Source organism: Periplaneta americana, chromosome 7 (genome assembly GCF_040183065.1).
Source record: "Periplaneta americana isolate PAMFEO1 chromosome 7, P.americana_PAMFEO1_priV1, whole genome shotgun sequence".
In the NCBI taxonomy this organism is placed as follows: domain Eukaryota; kingdom Metazoa; phylum Arthropoda; class Insecta; order Blattodea; family Blattidae; genus Periplaneta; species Periplaneta americana.
This window is the reverse complement of record NC_091123.1, coordinates 125,610,209-125,631,342: the sequence shown is the minus strand read 5'-3', so window position 1 is coordinate 125,631,342 and position 21,134 is coordinate 125,610,209. Positions and strand designations below refer to the sequence as shown.

General features: G+C 36.0%; 1 protein-coding gene across 2 annotated transcripts in view; it reads right to left on the bottom strand.

Annotated features, from left to right (window-relative positions):
- The window catches only part of LOC138703430 (gastrin/cholecystokinin type B receptor-like), a 206,350-nt gene that overhangs the window by 10,864 nt on the left and 174,352 nt on the right, over positions 1-21,134 (bottom strand). For both annotated transcript variants that reach the window (XM_069831281.1, XM_069831282.1), the window contains exon 7: positions 16,357-16,455. In XM_069831281.1, the coding sequence (XP_069687382.1) occupies positions 16,416-16,455 (40 nt within the window). In that variant the 3' untranslated portion in view covers positions 16,357-16,415. The remainder of the gene's footprint in view (positions 1-16,356; positions 16,456-21,134) is intronic.

The following is a 21,134-nucleotide window of genomic DNA, read 5'->3' as shown; positions in this document are numbered from 1 at the left end:
TTATCTTAATTTTAATATTCTAATAAACTGAATTCATTCCTTGTTTTTAATGTGTGTTGCTTTGAGGTGAAAATCTCCATATCAAGCCCTACAAAAAGTAATTAAATACGGCGTACACGACTGTCATCTGTTGCACTACTCGGAAACACGCTGAAAAGACACTCACACTCGTGCCATTTGTTGCAGTAATCGAGAACATGCTGAAAATATACGCATGTTCACCATTTCATTATCACTAAAGTAACAAGGAGGTATTTGTAAAAAACTCAAAACTTAGACATTTATTATGGTCGAACAAAAACAGTCGTATGCATCTTGCCTATAATGGTAACTAAGACGCTCGTATGAAAATTATGAAACTCCGTTACGCTCGTTTCATAAACATACTCGCGTCGTAATTACTTCATTATAGGCTCGTTGCATAATATAGCCTACTATTAGTTACATTTAATTATTATGAATATGAAGAAAACTTCTTTATATAATTTTAATCACATTTTTATGAATATTTCTTATGAAAGGTCAACAACTTCTAATAATTCGGGATGGACATGATTCATACCTTCTTGACCCGTGAGACACGTGTGAGATCAGTATGTTTCGAATTGTGATAGACTGCACAGAATGTCTAACACGCGAAAGAAAGGAAGTGTGGGTAGCTTTAGTTCATTTTGTGAGTTTCATATAATTGCGGTCATAGGATATTATTTTGAGTACGAATTATATCCGAAATAATATTAATGAGACATTGCCACGATACTTTCTATTAGTGTAATACAGCCGCGGCGAAAATGCGACTCACGAGCACATTGTGGCTCGCAGTGCTTTTCTCTCGCTTCATACCTATAACCCCCACCCTCTTCCTCACTGGAGTCAAACTCCGTTCTATTTGTATTTGTCTCGGGCCTGCGAGTGGCGTATCGTCGCAATATCTCTCTCGAAACCATGTACCTCTATAAAAAACGAAAGTTTCAAGTAGGATGGGAGGATGCATTCTTTTGCTTACAATATGATGAAAATATTAAATGTATGATTTGTTCACAAATATTACTAGGAAAACGGTTGTATAACATAAAACGGCATTATAAGTTACTACATGTTACTGATGAAACATTAAAAGGTTAAGTGTTATTATTATTATTATTATTATTATTATTATTATTATTATTATTATTATTATTATTATTATCATCATCATCATTATCATCTCTGTACGTCGATTCTTTTACAGCAGATGTACGAATAATTCGGTTAGATTTTCAATTTAAACTCACAGATTTACAATGTGACGTTAAATGAAAGCTAGATGTAAGGACTTGACAGATATTGAACTTTTCAAATCTTTGGAAAAAAAAAAAATTATTATTTGAAGCTTCGTTCTTTCGCTTGCTCTGTTCAAGCCATGTTCGCTGTAACTTACGTTTGTGAAAAATTATTTTCAACAATGAAAATGGTAAAAATCAAATTTAGATCACGACTGACAGACAAATACCTTCGTGATCAACTACGATTGGCAGTAAGTGACATAATTCCTGATTTTGAAACTTTGTCGCAGAGACATTCTGAAGACCGTTAATTTTAGGTTGTGATAATGTGTCCTATGTTTTCTTGTTCATTTCTTTGTTCGTTACACGTCCTAAACATTAACTTCCCCTTCGGTTGTCCGCCTCCCTCCATAGGTGCTATGCACGTTGCAGCTTACACAGTGGCTCGGCGCACCATGGCCTTTTCGCCACGGCTGGTGTAATATTTTAGGATCGTGTGCAGAAACTAAGAGGAAGGCGGGAAATAGGAAAGATTGAAGAATGCTGTGTTTGCAGTGAAAAACCTGCCCTCAAGTAGAACGCTATGGGTGGAAGCATGTAATATTTAAGTAATGTTGCACACTAAGAGGTTATTTATAGTTTTCATAATTTAAGTTTTTATATAGACCGTATATTATATCTAGAGATGAAACACAATACCAGCGTATATGTAACTCGAGTATTGTATACGACGTGAGAGGGAAGGGTGTAGATTGTTTTCTGTACCGTCTGGTTACAGCAACAGTGCTGACCTGTGGTGCTACGTGTCTAGTGCGGTAGTAAGTGAGCGAGTCGATTTCTAACCTGTAATCCAATGTTATTGTCGTTACTTTATATATTAAGTCTTTCTAATATATGTAAGCTTTAGTTGATTAGTACACACCATAGAGGACTACCAAGAGTAACAACTTTACATTGGTTATATTTCACTCCAAATGTTCTGAACGGATAGTGCTCAACGTTTATGTTCCACCGAAGTATACTCTGTCTTTGTGCCTTAAACCTGCTCTTGTTTACATCTGACCGCTGTGCAGAGTTCGGAAACACCCACACTGTATGGCTGAAGCGTAGTCAACTTCGTGTCCAAGGAAAGAGAGGTTTCATCATTAGTTATATCATATTCCATTTTGCAGTTATTTTTTTTAAATAATTACAGATTCTCGTGAAATTATCGCGTCCACATTATTATTATTATTATTATTATTATTATTATTATTATTATTATTATTATTATTATTATTATTATTTACACATAATTATTAGTTGAATACCGTCACCTCCTTTAAAGCCACTTTAAACACTGATACAACATATTATCACTGTTCTAGAAGAACGACGACGTAAGTGCAATATAGAATGTTTTTCAGGGGAAGCAAACACAGAATCTTATTTCCATATGAAGAGTACTTACTTACTTACAAATGGCTTTTAAGGAACCCGAAGGTTCATTGCCGCCCTCACATAAGCCCGCCATCGGTCCCTATCCTGTGCAAGATTAATCCAGTCTCTATCATCGTATCCCACCTTCCTCAAATCCATTTTAATATTATCCTCCCATCTACGTCTCGGCCTCCCCAAAGGTCTTTTTCCCTCCGGTCTCCCAACTAACAATCTATATGCATTTCTGGATTCGCCCATACGTGCTACATGCCCTGCCCATCTCAAACGTCTGGATTTAATGTTCCTAATTATGTCAGGTGAAGAATACAATGCGTGCAGTTCTGCGTTGTGTAACTTTCTCCATTCTCCTGTAACTTCATCCCGCTTAACCCCAAATATTTTCCTAAGCACCTTATTCTCAAACACCCTTAACCTATGTTCCTCTCTCAGAGTGAGAGTCCAAGTTTCACAACCATACAGAACAACCGGTAATATAACTGTTTTATAAATTCTAACTTTCAAATTTTTTGACAGCAGACTAGATGATAAAAGCTTCTCAACCGAATAATAACACGCATTTCCCATATTTATTCTGCGTTTAATTTCCTCCCGAGTGTCATTTATATTTGTTACTGTTGCTCCAAGATATTTGAATTTTTCCACCCCTTCGAAGGATAAATCTCCAATTTTTATATTTCCATTTCGTACAATATTCTGGTCACGAGACATAATCATATACTTAGTCTTTTCGGGATTTACTTCCAAACCGATCGCTTTACTTGCTTCAAGTAAAATTTCCGTGTTTTCCCTAATCGTTTGTGGATTTTCTCCTAACATATTCACGTCATCCGCATATACAAGAAGCTGATGTGACCCGTTCAATTCCAAACCCTGTCTGTTATCCTGAACTTTCCTAATGGCATATTCTAGAGCGAAGTTAAAAAGTAAAGGTGATAGTGCATCTCCCTGCTTTAGCTGGCAGTGAATTGGAAAAGCATCAGATAGAAACTGACCATATGAAGAGTACACGGGAAAAACCATGAAAGTCACAGTTCTCTTACGGGTGCTGTCATCATCTAATTCAATACATTATTGCAACATTTATTGCTGTTCCTAATGAAAAAGAAGAAAAATATTACTGTATCCGTGGTGATAATTCTCCTGATAAGAGTCATCCTGAGCGGCTCAGTTGGTATAGTGCTGGTCTCCTGTGCCCGAGGTTGCGGGTTCGATCCCAGCCCACGTCGATGGCATTTATGTGTGCTTAAATACGACAGGCTCAAATCACTATATTTAGTGGCATGTAAAAGAACTCCTGCGGGACAAAATTCCGGCACACCGGCGACGCTGATATAACCTCGGCAGTTGCGAGTGTCGTTAAATAAACCATAATTTATAATTTATTTTCCTGATAAGAAAAACACTAACATTTGGAGTGATATACTGAATTACATCATGGCATCACCTTTAGGAGAATTGTGACTTTGATCTTTTTCCCGTGTACTCTTAATATACATACATATATAAATAAAAAATAAATATTTAAAAAATAGTATGACAATCGAAATGAAGCAAAATATAAACTATTATAATTTCTGGTTACTTTTAATTCGTATTAGTCAGATCGGGGTGTTTTTAATATTAATCTCAATTTTGCAGTTGTCATTGTTTTTCCGAAACAGCGATATACAATACTTGTTTTTACTAATAATTTAGCAAAGATTTGTCCCATTTGTACGCAGGAAGAGCCCGAAGGCTAGCACGGTAGCCTTGTAAGGGCTATTGTGCATTATCACTCCTTTATGTAGGAATGATTATTAAGTCCGAATGGCCGCTTTCTTTTAGCTAACGTGACTCGGCTATGTGGTGCCATCTGTCATTAAAGCATACAGAGCGTAGTCCGATAAAGCCCCACTCGATTTGCATTTCACTTTTCAAGAGTTTACTATGCCTGCTCAGACTGGTTGCATCTGTAGCTACGCCAGTCACAATACTACACCACACCTCACCATGAATTAATGATTTTTTCTGGATTTCTCTCTATTCCATCGTACTCATAGAGGGCAAAATTTGACGAGAGCGATACTTTGTCGGATAGGTGGCAGGCCTAGGGCCACGGAGATGACAGGATGTTAGCTTATTATGAGAAATGTTAATGAAAGGTAATTACACTTGTGAAGGAATAGAACAGTGGTCCTTTAAATTGGTAATATCCCAACATTTTCTTTGGAGGGACATATGATGGACATTGCAATGGAATGTGACAGTGGAATATAGGAAGAAAAGAGAAGGAAAAAACCTTGGAAAAAATCCTCATAGAACTTGGCTTTTAGCACCACAAATACTACTTCTCCATCACCGAATTTGAACCCCGGTCCAGATCATCTGTATGTTTTGGACTTTCTTCGGACTTGCATTAGTCTCTCTCACCTGACGGGCGTCCCTGATCTTGTGGTCAGCACAATAGAGATCTCATTTATTCATTCATCCATAGTGTTCTGCCCAAGGGCAGGTCTTTCACTGCAAACCCAGCATTCTCCAGTCTTTCCTATTTTTTACTTTCCTCTTTGTCTCTTCATATGACCCATATATTTTAATGTCGTCTATCATCTGATATCTTCATCTGCCCCGAACTCTTCTCCCGTTCACCATTCCTTCCAGTGCATCGTTTAGGAGACAGTTTCTTCTCAACTGGTGACCCAGCCAAATCCTTTTCCTCTTTCTGATCAGTTTCAACATCATTCTTTCTTCACCCACTCTTTCCAACACAGCTTCGTTTCTTATTCTGTCTGTCCATGTCACACGCTCCATCCTTCTCCATATCCACATTTAAAATGCTTCCAGTCGGTTCTCTTCACTTCGTCGCAATGTCCATGTTTCTGCCCCATACAATGCTACACTCCACACAAAGCACTTCTCTTCCTTAGTGCTTTCTCCAGAGGTCCGCAGAAGATGCTCTTTTTTCTATTAAAAGCTTCCTTTGTCATTGCTAATCTCCTTTTGACTTCTTGCCAACAGCTCATGTTACAACTTATAGTACACCCCAATTATCTGAAGCTGTCCACTTGCTCTACTGCCTCATTTAGAAGTCACAAGTTTACCTTCTTTACTTTTCTTCCTATGACCATGGTCTTCGTCTTGTTAGCATTTATCCTCATCCCATACTGCTCACAGCTGTCATTTAGCTTCAGCAGCATATCTCTTATTATCATCTCCTCTTTTGCTAACAACGCCACATCATCAGAAAATATTATACACTTTATTCTTCTTCTTTCTACTATCACTCCTCCCACATTCTGAAAACAGTTCTTTACTAAATTCTCCAAGTAGACGTTGAATAGGGTAGATGATAAAGGGCATCCTTGTCGTACTTCTCTCCCTAGTTCACTTCCTTCTGACATTTCTTCTCCTATCCTGATTTTGACTCGATGTTTCATGTAACGGTTACTGAACAGCCTCTTCTCTTTCCAATCCACGCCAATTTTCTTTAGGATCCCCATCTGTTTATTCCAATCCACTCTGTCAAACGTCTTTTCTAGGTCCCTATTGGAGATAAATCCCCGGCGATACTGGGAATCGAATTACAGACCACTAGGTTAAGAAACGCACCCACTATCCACAGAGACATACCTACGAAAGGATATTATTGTCAAATGCTTCAATTAAAACAACGAATCGTGTTAACGATGAGTTCTGCAAATTAATGTCCAAGTTTTGCATTTTCCAAGAGCAGAGAGCTATAAGCTATTGAGGTTATCTTGTAGATATGCAACTTTTACCAAACACTGTGATAAGCTCAACTTTAATAATTTCTTCATCTCACAATATCCCGCTGTGGGAGAAATTGAATTTGACCTTGGGTTGCCATAGCAACGCATCATTACATGACCAAGTAATCACCGAATGACCCTCATATCGTCCAACCCACTGCCTGGTGTAACGACATGAGTTTCCTTCCATAGAGGAATCTATATAAACGTTCTTCCGAAGTCGAGGGGAAACATAGTTCAGACCTCAAAAGAAATGCATTGGAAAAGATCAGACCTTTACGAGTATAACAACATATATTAATACCGTTTGTCGTTATCAATTGGAATGGCTGTATCTTCGTTAAAAGTAATAGGACCGATTTCATGTCATAGGATAATGTATCGAAAAGACTGAAAGCTTTTAAAATTGAAATTATATTGTTAAAAATTATACAGGGTGTAGAAAGAATATGTCCTTACGTCACACGAGTTAGCAGAGTACGTAAAAGAAGTAAAATATGGCTAGAAATCAAAACCTCAATTTTACGTTTTCCTCTCATGTCAAATGGGGCTATTAGATTTTTCTACTGGTAAATCTATTATCTCAAGTAATTTAATGCAAGTATCATACTTAATAAAGTTTATTAAACTCTCTTAGCCTCCCTGAAATTCTTTCGTCTTCATGTTCCTGATTAATTAGATCTTAAAACAAAGGAGTAATCACCATTACATCGTGCATCGCCTACACAGAAAAGTTGCTGGTAAACAAAAATACGTATGCAAGCGTATTATGAATATGAAAAAGACGTGAACAATGGAGTAGATCCTTACTGATACAACGTTGTAACGCGTATATGCATTTATAGTGGAGTATCTCTTTATAAACTTTGTCATATGGCTGAGTTTAGGTTTTCTTCAGTACACCGGGATATACGTTAATTGTTTAAATGATTGATTTCATGATGACTAGATTCGGAATGGATCCTTGCACTTGGACCGTTAAGACCTGTGGTCGTCAGCACTCGCTGAAATGGGTAACGGGTAAGCAGTGTGTCGTAATATGCTCCGTGGGGTAGAAGGGAGAGGCAGAAAGCATACCTCCCAGCAGCCACAGACCATTCTTGTTAAGGAAACGTTAGGATCTAATGACAGTATATCTGTGAATCCCATTTTGTACAATTTTTTTTTTTTTCAAGAGTTGATCGAAATGGAACGAAATTCCATATTCTTTCAACAAAGTTCTGTCATCGTTGATATCGCGAACGTTTTCCTACAAGAAATTAATTACGTTCTTGAGGACAGAGTCATTAATGTTAATTTATGATCCCTGCGATCTCCCGACATGACCCTGCTGTTTTTATTTTTATTTTTAATGTTCACTAGAAAATAAAGTATACATTACAAACCAATGCAAATTAGAGGATCTCATGCATAATATTGACCAGGAGATTGCTTCTATTTTTCGACGGAAACTTGAGCGAGGATAGAGAACTTATTAAGCAGGCGTCAATAATGTCTAGAAAAAGACGGCGGCTAGCTTCAGCACGTTTTGGATAATGCTGAATACATAACATATTACCAGCATCAACTCAGCGCTCCCTGTAGTCGATAACACTGCTACACACACGAAAGCTTCCGCGCGAACGGGAGCACCTTAGACCAGTGATGTCAAAGCAAGCGCATTTTTCTGACCTTGACGTCGTGCGCGGGCATTAAGCGCTAGGTATGGAAAGAGAAATAAGCAGCCTGTTGGATTAAGAAAACAGTGGTGCACAAACTTCAAACGGAACGTGAAATTTTATGTCGTTAATTTTATATAGCTTCTTTCTGTTTGTTATTTTCTATATTGTCTTGTAAAACAAAAGTACTAACACCTCTTTCTTAGCCTAATATTGCAGTTGTGTTTTAAACGTTAATAACATAATAAAGAGTAAAAAAAAAAGAATATTCACACAAATTCCATAATACCTACAACTATATTGTACTAAGTGAATTAAACGCATCGTTCATAAAGAAAGTGTTATCCCAAAGAAAGACACTAAATATGACATAAGTTGAAATTGATATTGAGGGTATCTTTAGCCTTATAAAAGTAATCAAAACAATATTATAGTACAAAGCGAAGTTGCATAGATATATGTTTTAACTGTAACTAATTACTTAATAAAACTCTTATCGCATTATGCTTTTTAGGTGATATTGGTACGCAACTTTCTGTTATCAGAATATTAAATTATCTCGAAATTTGGTGAAGCTATAGACCTGACGTTGTACCAACACATAGGCACATATCTTTTGTTTGTGATGTAACAATATTTGCTTTGTTAATTCATTTCCTTACAAACATTTTCCATGCGAATATTTTCAAACATTTTAATACATTATCTTCAGTAATCCTACAGGATTAAATAGAAATATTGATAAAATTCCATTTCATCCTTATTTCACAATCAAAGATGTTGTAGGATTTCTAATCCTAATTATATTATTAACAATATATTAGATTTACAAAACATTGTTTTAGTACCTGTAAGGTTACTAAACAAACATATCTGAAAATTTCACTTTTCTGTAAAAAAGTTGAGAAAATATTCCTTTTGAATAAAAAAACAAACTTGTGAAAAATGAGCATTAAAATTAAAACTTACACTATTATAATGCACTTATACTTCTCAGACAAATCTAAAAATTAACATGGATACAGTTTTAATAAGTTCTCTTCCCTTTACCCATTGAATCAGTGCTGGCCATCCCTGTATATAGATCGACCAAGCGGCATATACTATCTCTTTCGTCTGTCTCGTTCCTTTCCGCTGTAAAGCGCTCAGGCTCCCCTTGGCTCTAAAGCGCGCGCTTGTTCCTAGGGGCATCAGTTGACATCACTGTCTTAGACTAAGGAACTTTGAATTCTTAGAATAAGTTAGATTTGCTTGATTATTAGTAGGTAAACTAAAGTTAGAATATGGAATATAAAATTAATAGAACAAAAAATTAACTTTGCTTTCCTCACACGTATTTCCATTGGTTTATTTAGAAGTAAAAGTCCGCATATTCAAGAGCATTAACACTAGAAATGGAACGAGGACTATATTTCGATATTTAAGTAACCAAATACAACGTATTATATTTATCTTCTTATTTGTTTTATAATTTAGATTCTTTGTTTTTCTATTTCAGCTAGGTGAAGTTCATTGGTTAATGAAGGTTTAATTATATTTCTTCTTAGAATGACTATAAGAGAAATTGGCTCAACGTAATTATTTGGATATCTTTCAAGTTTATATGGTTTTATTACAAATACCAATGTATTATACGTGAAACAACCCAACGTATAATACATTGGCATTTATAATAAAACCATATAAACTTGAAAAATATTCAAATAATTACGTGACACAAACCATGATACATACGTTTCTGAATGTTGGAAATATATATATTATTGTGAAACAGAAATAGGAATATAATAAATGTAATTACTGTAATCTTGCAACTCTTCACATTCATAATACTTCTTATATTAGTTTTATATTTTATTATTTTTATCACTTTTAAATCATGTCATTTTATTATCTCATATGTGAAGACTTGCATTTATATATATATATATATATATATATATATATATATATATATATATATATGTAAATCAATATTTTTGTAATGTATACGTGTATTTTAAGTAAGTGACAATCAAGGCAGTCATATAAGAATGTCAATGTGTATCACAGCAATGTTGGTTTTTAATATGTCTCATTTTGCATGCCACTAAATATGTTTTGTATTTGTAGATATTATGTAGAGATCACTGATATTGCTGAAATGTACTTCGTATCTGATGATGTTGGCGTAGACCAACGAAAACGTTCATACGTCTTTTAAATATGTAATGTAGAGATGTAGCACCTTAAACTTATGCTGTGAAGTCAGTGACTGAAATAAATACTTTTAAGATAAAGTTTATAGTGGATTAGATGCGGAGATAGCGAAGTGACGGAGGACGAGAACTGTGGCAAGTTTAGAGTGGGATAGATGATTGGATAGATAAGTGACGGGAGGTCGAAGACTGTGACAAGTTTATAGTGGGATAGATGAGGGTTAGCTAAGTGACAGAAGGTCGAAGACTGTGAAAAGTTTCCCGTGGACTAGAATGAGGGATAGATAAGTGATCGGAGGTCGATAACTGTAACAAGATTAGAGTGGGTTAGATGAGGGGACAGCCAAATGACAGGAGAATGTGACAGGTTTATAGTGGATTAGATGAGGGGATAGAGAAGTGACGGGGGACGAGAACTGTGACAAGTTTAGAGTGGGTTAGATGAGAGAATGCATAAGGGACTTATAGGTCAATGTATTGTTTGGTCAGTGTTTCTTCTTTTTTATTTACTTATCCTAGTAGGCTACATAAGACAGGATTGCTCACGCCTTAACCGTGATCCCTTCAGCGCCATAATAAAGGACGCCAGGGTCCTTTATCCCGACAGTCTGTGAGACGAGCCTACAATGGTAATTTTTAGTGGGGGAAGATTTGAGCGCCGGTGAGTGTGACGTAACTGTCATAGCTGTTGAATGAAAACTCCCACATTACGAAAACTTTGTCATACTCGTATTTTTGTTATTGTTATGTCTTGTGTTGTGCTAAATTTCAATGCTTTTTTCACTAGTATAATTTCCTAATATTTTGTATTGTATGTAGGCCTATTACATGTTCTCGTGTTTTCCATATTTGTACGTTTCCTTTGTTTTGTGAAAAACCTGTAATTATTACTTAGTACATGATCACGCCCCTTGCACTTCTTCCATGTTTGAATATCTTTTCTACCAATAATAGAACTATTTCGAAAATACATTACTTATAAAACTCTTAAATATTAAACTTCATCTCCACGAAAAATTTGCTATAAATTCAACCATTCCAAAACATCGGGCCTTTACGTCGGTATTAGAATATGCTTTACATAAAGAGGCTATAACTGACTCTAGCGAATGAAGAATATTACTCAACCGAATCTGCTTTCATATTCAGAAATATTAGGGACATTTAAATGGACATAAAGACAGAAAATTTGCAGCCTTTTCCTGCCACACGCTAAGGCGATGACCGTTTATTGCAGTATTGCGTGCTTTTTACGACGGGTCTCCAGTTTAAATGCCTCTATTTAGAATTGTTTTATGACGCAGTTTCTCCACTACTTTGTACACAGTATTTCACCCCCCCCCCCCACATTCTTGTAGAATATGTTGGATATACACGCAAGGTTTGCTCTTTTAAACAACTGCACCACGATCTTTATATTCACATAAAGATGCTCCTTTGTCATTATATGTCTTACCTTCCATTCGTACCATTAATATAAGCTATGGGCCTCTGAAAAATTCGTGGATAACAAAAGAGAACAAATGTGCATCATGGTTCATAAATCGCAATGTTTACCTCTGTTTCAGGTTCTGACTATAGCCTATGTAGCCTATATCTATCACGCAGTACGCTGATGTAAAGATCCATGGAATAGACTACAATATGTTAAATTAAAATTAAACTAAAGAAAGATGCCAATTCCAAAAATTATATGCCTTTCTATAAACCGCGTCTGAGACTAAACGTTATCGCTCTGACTTTCCATTCATGTGACCCGGGTTCGATCCTCAGTCATGATTGAATTTATGGTAGAAAAATCAGACATTGTAGGTGACTTTCAGGGGTCACTCTCGTTTTCATATTTAATTCCAACAACACACTCCACCTCCTACTTCCCCTCATTTCATTATCATGTATGCTCGGTTTCTGAAACGACTGTTAGCTGAACTAGCAGAGTTATCTACGATTTAACGTGTTGATATGTTTAAAATGAGTTTCCGAAACAACAGTTGTCGTCATCTTTACAGTTACCTCTGCTTCATCTGGTGATTGTGCCTCGGCCTGTAGCTACTGCGGATATTTAGTAAGTCTATGACAGTTACCTGCCTGTTAGTACTGATTCGAACAAATAGTGATATGCAGCGCTACAGCATTACTGTTATGTAAGATGAACAACTGATATTAAATAACATTGTAGGCTAGAATAAATTAATCTACTATAGTTTTAACATTTTACCGTTTTATTTATGTAATTTACGGTAAATATTCTGCTTCTATGGCATAATATTAGGATTTACTGTGTTTGTAAAGGCAATTTCGAATCTTCAGCTTCGTCAGATTCAGTGTTGTTAGACAAGGACTATTTTATCATTTTCGGTACTCTACCAATGCCAATACTTTTTCGGGCTCCGTAAAGTCCATATGAACACTTAAATGAAAGCATTCAGATGGAGGAATTATAAAGTACTTTTAGTACATATCTGTCAATATGGCTGCCATAGCCACCACAGCTGACTACGGCTGCAGTTTTGTAGCAGAAGTTACATCTAGCCCTCTCTCCAGTATTATTATTTACCTAGATGATCACGCCGGATACCAACAATTACTAGATTTTTTTTATCATGTTACGATTGAAGATGGATGTGTACATGTACACTGTGGTCTATCACAAGGTTATTTATTTAAAAAGCCTTGCACCTACTAGTACAGAGATCACTGTGTACCTATCAGCCATATTAGGTACTACTGAAAACTTCTGCAAACAAAAGTAACTATATATCACTAAAAGTCACTAACAAAATACTACTGAAGGCATCTATGGGCGACAAGAGATACTAAACATGACGTTACCTCAACTGTTAGTTACAAGCGCTGATAAATCTGTATTTAATTTTCCGGAAACTGATGAAAATTACCAGTACAATTCAATTTACAAGAGCAATGACGTAACTGAGAGTTAACTGAGGTGTACCAGAAACAGGGTAATATGTTTCACCGATGCTGTTTATAGGCTTATTGTTTAAGGGCTTGACGACCAAGGAAGGCGATATGATAATCTTGATGATGTCCCCAACACATGTGCATAGTTTTTCACTTTCAAATTGAAGAATTTGCGTCGCCAAAATTTCGGATACTGGCGGAAAGATGAGCGAAAGTCATCGAAATTTATAGCTTTATTTTGAAGAAGAAATATATGTATATATATTTTTATTTGTTGTTCTGATAAATAAAGTTCCAATTATAAGAAAAGGAAAAACTCTCCAGCCAATTTAGTATTATCTAATCTCACGACGAATCCTTTGACGTCATCTCGTCAAAATACCATTTTGCTATTGTCATTTCCTCGGATCCTATGTAACCTCGCACAGGCCTTGGATTTAGGTCATTGGCACCCAGAGAAATGAAAATTTTGGCAGCCCCCTTCCTTTAACTTCAGCCCTTCTTTTATTTAGCAAAAAAATAAATAAATAAATAAATAAATAAATAAATAAATAAATAAATAAATAAATAAATAATAATAATAAAATAAAAAAAGCAAGAAGCTCTGTTTCTAACAATCATAATCATATTATTTATTAATATACAGTATATTTTAGTTGGTCATATTTTAACTAAAACCAAAGCAAAACTTACAGAAATAAGTATTGGTAATTAAACAATTTAAGCTTACATCAAAGGCTTTTCCTTACTTTGGCTTCAGCAAATCTATCGATGACCTTAGATTGGTTTGTTTTCTATGTTACATCCTTCTGAGAGCACATTAACACACAAACACAAGTGTATTCATATTACTGTCTCCAAACACTGATCTTCTAGCGTCTCTCACTCTGCTGAGGTGCAGTTAGTGATCGTTAAAGTGAGGAAATTCCTTAACATGGTTTCCAAATTCGGGAAAGTACTTTGGAGGTTGTTATGTATAATATAATAATAGAGTTCTGGTATCGTTATCAGTGTTTCTAGTTTGAGGTATCCGAATAAGTACATTTGTTCCCAAAATCACTGTCAATAATTTCTATATATCATTGTGATAATTTCGGGGAAGCTTGCTAATAATTTGGTTTGCCAAATCAGGTGGTAGAAAAAAAATTAAATTATGGTTTATTTAAGGACGCTCGCAACTGCAGAGGTTATATCAGCTTCGTCGGTGTGCCGGAATTTTGTCCCGCAGGAGTTCTTTTATATACCAGTAAATCTACTGACATGAGCCTGTCGCATTTAAACACACTTAAAAGCCATCGACCTCGGCCGGGATCGAACCCGCAACCTCGAGCTATACCAACTACGCTACCGAGGGCGACTCAGGTGGTAGAATAAAAAACAGAATTTCAAATCGATTTGCCAGTACCTCATGTACTTTTCTCCTTCTTACATGCTAGCTATCAATGAGTCAATTATTTTGATAAACATGCCAGTCCTTAATTTTGTTCTTCTATCTAAAGCGTCCTCAATACATCGCTCTTCATCATGAAATGCTGTACGTTTCCTGACCTGTACATAAATTGGTGCTTCATTTCCACAAAATATAATCAAAGCAGATTTTTCATAGTACTCGAATTCATTCCTTTTTCATTCAAAACCCTTCTAAAGTTAGAAGTTGCTTGGTAGTCGCTACGACAGAGACTGTTTCTTCTAGTGAACTGTTGATGCACTTATCGATCCTCTCCAAAATATCATCTCAGAACACAGAAAGAAAAGCAATTTCAAAATTGTTTCACTTGAGCTGAAGACCTTGAGCTTCCAATCAAATCCTACCTTAAAAATTCTTACTCTTGTGCCCACTAAAATTTTGCGCCCAGTTATAAAAAAGGATTTGACTTCGCAGCTGACACAGTGTCGTTAAACAGCTTCTTTAAACATTTAAAACGATTGGTTATTCATTCGCTCTGGTGGCGGGGATCGAAGCCGGGATCCTCAGTTCTACGCACAGGGCGTTCTAACCACTGAGCTACGCCGAGGCTCAACTACCAGCACTGAACGAATCTTTCTCCTTTGGTGCTTTCCCTTAGTGGCCTTATTCCATGTAATGACAATTGACTTAATATATATGATGTCGAACATGGAGCGAAGTGAGTAGAACTGGGGATCCCGGGTTCGATTCCCGGCGTCGCAGCAAATTTTTTTCCATTAATAACCAGTGGTAACCACAAGAGATTATTCTGCAGGACCACAAAATTAATCTTTACGTAGATTATTCGCCAACAGTGCATATATACTGTGGAGTCCCGGCCACCAAAGTCACTCAATTGAGTGCGCGCCTTGTGTAATGACAATAAACTTTATATACTGTTTATAGCCTATATAATGTGTCAATATACTGTGTATGTTGAACACGGAGTAAGACCACTAAGAGAAAGTATTATAAGAGAAAGATTCGATCCTATGCTGGTGATTGAGTCTCGGCGTAGCTCAGTAGTTAGAACGCCCAGTGCGTAGAACTGGAGGTTCCGGGTTCGATCCCCTGTTCGGGAGCGAACTTTTCTCCACTAATAACCAATAGTAACCATAACAGATTACTCTATAGGACCAAAAATAATAATCTTTACGTATTTAAAATGATGCTTTATCTTAGTAGTCTTTTCAATTAAGATTAAAATGTACTTAATTTTATCAAAATGTCACTTTTCCCTTAGGCTCCTCAAGTACAGACCGATTATTTAGTCCTGGCAGCTCAGGAAAGCGAAAGAGGGGAAGTAATAGGAGTAGTGGGGAGAGTTCCGGAGTAGAGATAAGGGCGAGCGGTCGTTAAAGGAATGCAGTACAGCTTAATTGTACTGAAAACAAACGCTCTACCGCATGCGTGACATCCGATCGCTCTGACTGCAGGCGACAGACTAACCTGAACACCCCTTGGCGTAACTTAATGGACTCGCCTGACCCAGGCGCAGATCGTCGGCGACTGTGAGGACTAAATAATCGTACTGTAGTGATGGAGTTGTTGGTGATGGTGGCGTGGAGTTCAGATTTAAAGTGAATTGGAGCATTTTTATACAAACTTCAGATTACTTACTGATGATAGCCTAATAGACTATTATGCGTTACAAAAACACCCATGCGCACGTCTTACCGGGGGCCGTGACCTCGATTATTGTTGCCCCTGCACCAGCGCCAACTGCGCCACCAGCATCAGTACGGGGTCGTTGATATGGAAACACTGCGCCCGAAACTGCAATCAGAAAACAACAAAGTTAAGTACTGTCCCTGATCACATATCGAGGGCGTCATTCCAGAAGGACATATCAACAAGACTGCAAGCTTACATTAGAGCAATTTAAATAAAGAATAATTTTTCCTATTCTTGTCTACTTAACAGAGTACTTTCTTTGATTCTTCGTCATGCCCATTGTAATTCTCAAACGATTGTTTTCAAACATAAAATATAATAGAGATAAACAAAAGTAACTGCCGCTCTCGCTCTCTGTGTTCGTTCCATTTGTCTTTCGAATCTCGACTCGTAACTCTCGTGCGCTTCGAGACTCGCTCATCATTCTCGAAATAGTATTTGTTCAGCGTAGAAAGATTTCGTAACTTTGAATAACATACATCATTGAAATATATAACATTAGAGATGTTTAACTGTTACAAAAAGACAAAACAAAACAGTATCATAGTTAGCAGAATGTTCTGGTTCTTTGATCAGATATTACCTATGGCTGTATATAAAAAAAACTCAAATAAATTTGCATTTCTAAGAAACATTGTATTATTTACCTGACATAATTAGGAACATTAAATCCAGACGTTTGAGATGGGCAGGGCATGTAGCACGTATGGGCGAATCCAGAAGTTCATATAGAGTGTTAGTTGGGAGACCGGAGGGAAAAGACATGTGGGGGGGGGGCCGAGACGTAAATGGGAAGATAATATTAAAATGGATTTGAGGGGGGTGGGATATGATTTTAGAGACTGGATTAATCTTGCTCAGGATAGGGACCAATGACGGGCTTATGTGAGGGCGGCAATGAACCTCCGGGTTCCTTAAAAGCCAGTAAGTAAATAAGAAACATAAAATATAACGTTAAATAAAGCGTTAACATTTTTTTACTTGAGATTGTACAGTTGATCTCAAATATAAGAAAAAAATTCCTAGCGTTTTAATAATGGCCTAGTAATTAAATAAAGATTGGGAAACTGATTATTATACACTGAAAGGTAGAGATGATGTTTCAAATGGACTGCTTGATTGTTTACACATATATAACAGTTGCCAAAACATAATAGTTCAGTCTGGTATAAACAACTGTGACGATTCAAGTCTGCTTGACGTTCGAGAGTTGACCACTCCCGATGTCTTGATCTTTCGTTACAGCAGTCGACGACAACGACGAAGACAATAATATTGTCGTGCGGGTTTTCGGCTTTGCGGACGCCGTTAGTCTTCATTTCTCGATCGTTGTTCAACTCTAATAAATAGGTTACATTAAAATATTTCAATACTCTGCATTTGTTCATACGCCTTCTGGTATGATGCCCTCAATATATATCAGACTGGCCATTCCCATGTTATGAAATGGAACATAAACTGAGAACAACCACCAGAAATTATAAACGCAGAATAAATATGGGAAATGCGTGTTATTATTCGGTTGAGAAGCTGTTGTCATCTAGTCTTCTGTCAAAAAATCTGAAAGTTAGAATTTATAAAACAGTTACATTGCCGGTTGTTCTGTATGGTTGTGAAACTTGGACTCTCACTTTGAGAGAGGAACAGAGATTAAGGGTGTTTGAGAATAAGGTGCTTAGGAAAATATTTTGGACTAAGAGGGATGAAATTACAGGAGAATGGAGAAAGTTACACAACACAGAACTGCACGCATTGTATTCTTCACATGACATAATTAGGAACATTAAATTGAGACGTTTGAGTTGGGCAGAACATGTAGCAGGTATGGGTGAATCCAGAAATGCATATGTATGTATTTATTTAGCTAATAATTGTAACATAAAATATAATATATGCAGAAAAACTTTAACTCACCCCTGAAAGAGTAGAATTCGTGCTCTATTAGTTGGACACCGGAGGGAAAAATACCTTTGGGGGGGACGAAACGTAGATGGGAGGATAATATTAAAATGGATTTGAGGGAGTTTAGATATGATGATAGAGAGGTGGATTAATCTTGCACAGGATAGGGACCGATGGCGGGCTTAGGTGAGGGCGGCAATGAACCTTCGGGTTCCTTAAAAGCCATTTTTAAGTAAGTAAAGAAACTTTATTGTAAAAAAATGGTTTTACATAATTCTTCAAGATCAGCTATAAATGTCAGCAAACGGCTGACAAATAAATGTTCCAACCATGCCAAACTCTGTGAAATACTTGTGTTTACCAGAGGGTTTGGAACAAGGCTCGTCCGTAATCGTTTCGGTAACGTCATTACAGTAAATTGCATGCTTTGAATTATCCTTTAAATTTAAAGTGGTCTTTAGATAAATAACTACTTTGTGTCATCTTCATACAATAATATTTTGTAGAAGGACTGTAAATACATTAGTGTTTCATATAATACTGTTCACTTGTACGATAGTAGGACTTCATATTTTACAATTGAATTTTCAATGAGTTCAATGATCCCCTTGCAATTGATGTACCTACACCTAACTTTCAGTATCGGGACCGAAAATCCGCTATCTGGTCATAACCACTCAGACGGATAGTAATAACATGCCAATGACAAGGGAATAATTTATTATGCCTCCCATAATATTGCATGTGTGAGAGTTCAGTTTTCTTTCTCCTGTAAATTTCATTTGATGGCACTAACGTTATGGTTTGGCACCCTTAATTGAATCACTAAATTCGGAAAGGGAATAAGTCACCTTTAGTTAGTTTTAAGAAAAACACAAATAACTTCTGCACACAAGGAAATATAAACAAATTGCGTCGAAAATATTTCTATGAACCAATCATGACCACACAAGATATTTATGTAAAAAAACGTAAATTTCTCAATTTATCCTGCCCTATAGAAACAATTTTTGGGTGTGGACTTGTTCCCCTTTCATATCTAACGAAATATATTGTAAAAAATATTAAGTTATCTCCATTATTGAAATCAAAAGCTTTATTGTATACAAATTTATGAACAATAGTAGAGTGTAGCACATAGAAACATTGAAAGCTGTCGGTTGTTACATAAACCAAAATATTCTTGTGTGGGGACTTGTTCCCCTTTCATATCTAACGAAATATATTGTACAAATATTAAACAAAATATATCGTTATCTCTATTATTCAATTAATATCAGAGGAGAAAAATTCGCTCCGGCGCAGGGGATCGAACCCGGGTCCTTGGTTCTACGTACCAAGCGCTCTCACCATTGAGCTACGCCGAAGTTCAATCCACGGCACCGGATCGAACTCCTATCCTACAATGTTTTTTCCTTTGTGGCCTGACTCCAAGTTGGGCATATATGCTGACATTTTTTATATTAAGTCAACTACCATCAAATAAGGAGCGCACTCAGTTGAGTGACTTGGTGGCCGGGATTCCACAGTAATATGCGCAGTAATCTGTACTCGGAGAATCTGCCAAAACTGTGACTTATTCCTTTTTCATATTTAGTGATTCAATTATTTACTAGGTTTATTGTTCCGAAAAATGTTATGTAAACTTATCTTATACTTGGATAATGTAGCTTACTGCAGTTACAAAGTCGACATACATTTGAATCCAGCTCTAATTATATCTCAGTATACCTTTAGAAACTAATTTTTCAGGGAATTATGCAGGCATTAAAATTTGTCATGAAAATAGCAACAAAGTAGAATCTCTTTAAGCTGAATTTAAGTTTCAGCATATTCTTTAAGTTGGGACGGCTAATGAAATACTTGTACAGATATCTACGAAATTTATTTGATAAATATTTCATTCAAATAGGATGTAACTCATGAGCTACCCAGGAACTCTACCAGACTCCGGCTCCAATATTTCCTATTTATCCACATACCTCAAGTGGGTTGACAAGACGTCAGAGATCCAGCATTGAGTGCACACTTTTTGTGTGACTTAAATTTGTGATTTTCTGTTAAGGAATATTAATATGTATTATACAAATATGGCTTTTCAGATTTACAGGAAGCTATACCTGAAAAGTTGTAGGATGTAACGAAATTTAACTAACTGGATTAATGGAATGATAGAATCTAACACTTCGCTTTGGACATTACAAACAGTGTGGTATAAATTTCTTTGTTTAAACTGTGTTATATTACATTTGTTATCACATTTTGGATGATGAATATTTCTGTTGAAATAAATATGGATCCATGCGGATGGAGTTTAGTAAAACAAACATTAGTAAACGTATACTCATTTGAACAAATTACAAATTACAATGTTATTTGAATCACACAATTGCTTTATAGCCCTAATTAATATCATTAAAGCAATTCTGTTAATATCAAATATTTGTATGTTAAAACAAAGTGCAATTCCTAATTTTATATGATGTAACAGTGTTAATTGTGAAATTAATTTATACATAATTTGTATTGGAAATTTATTTGATTTATAAATATGTAATTAGTCTTCTATTTTTTATATCAGTATGTTTACAAAATAAATTGGACATAAATCAAACAATAATGTACTTGTTGCGATATGACTACGTCAACTATAAATTTTATGAATAATATATAATTTTTATTCTTACTATAATCCGCATGAATCAAGTCGTTGACAGCTGATTTCAGTGTTTATAATCATCTTAAGGAGCACAAACTAAATATTCGTACAAGTTGAATTACTACAATATATTGACTTAATGAGATGAACGAAATAATATTAGCGTCTTGTCAAAACTTTGTCGAATATTTAAATTATCCAAAGTTTGTTCATTCCAGTT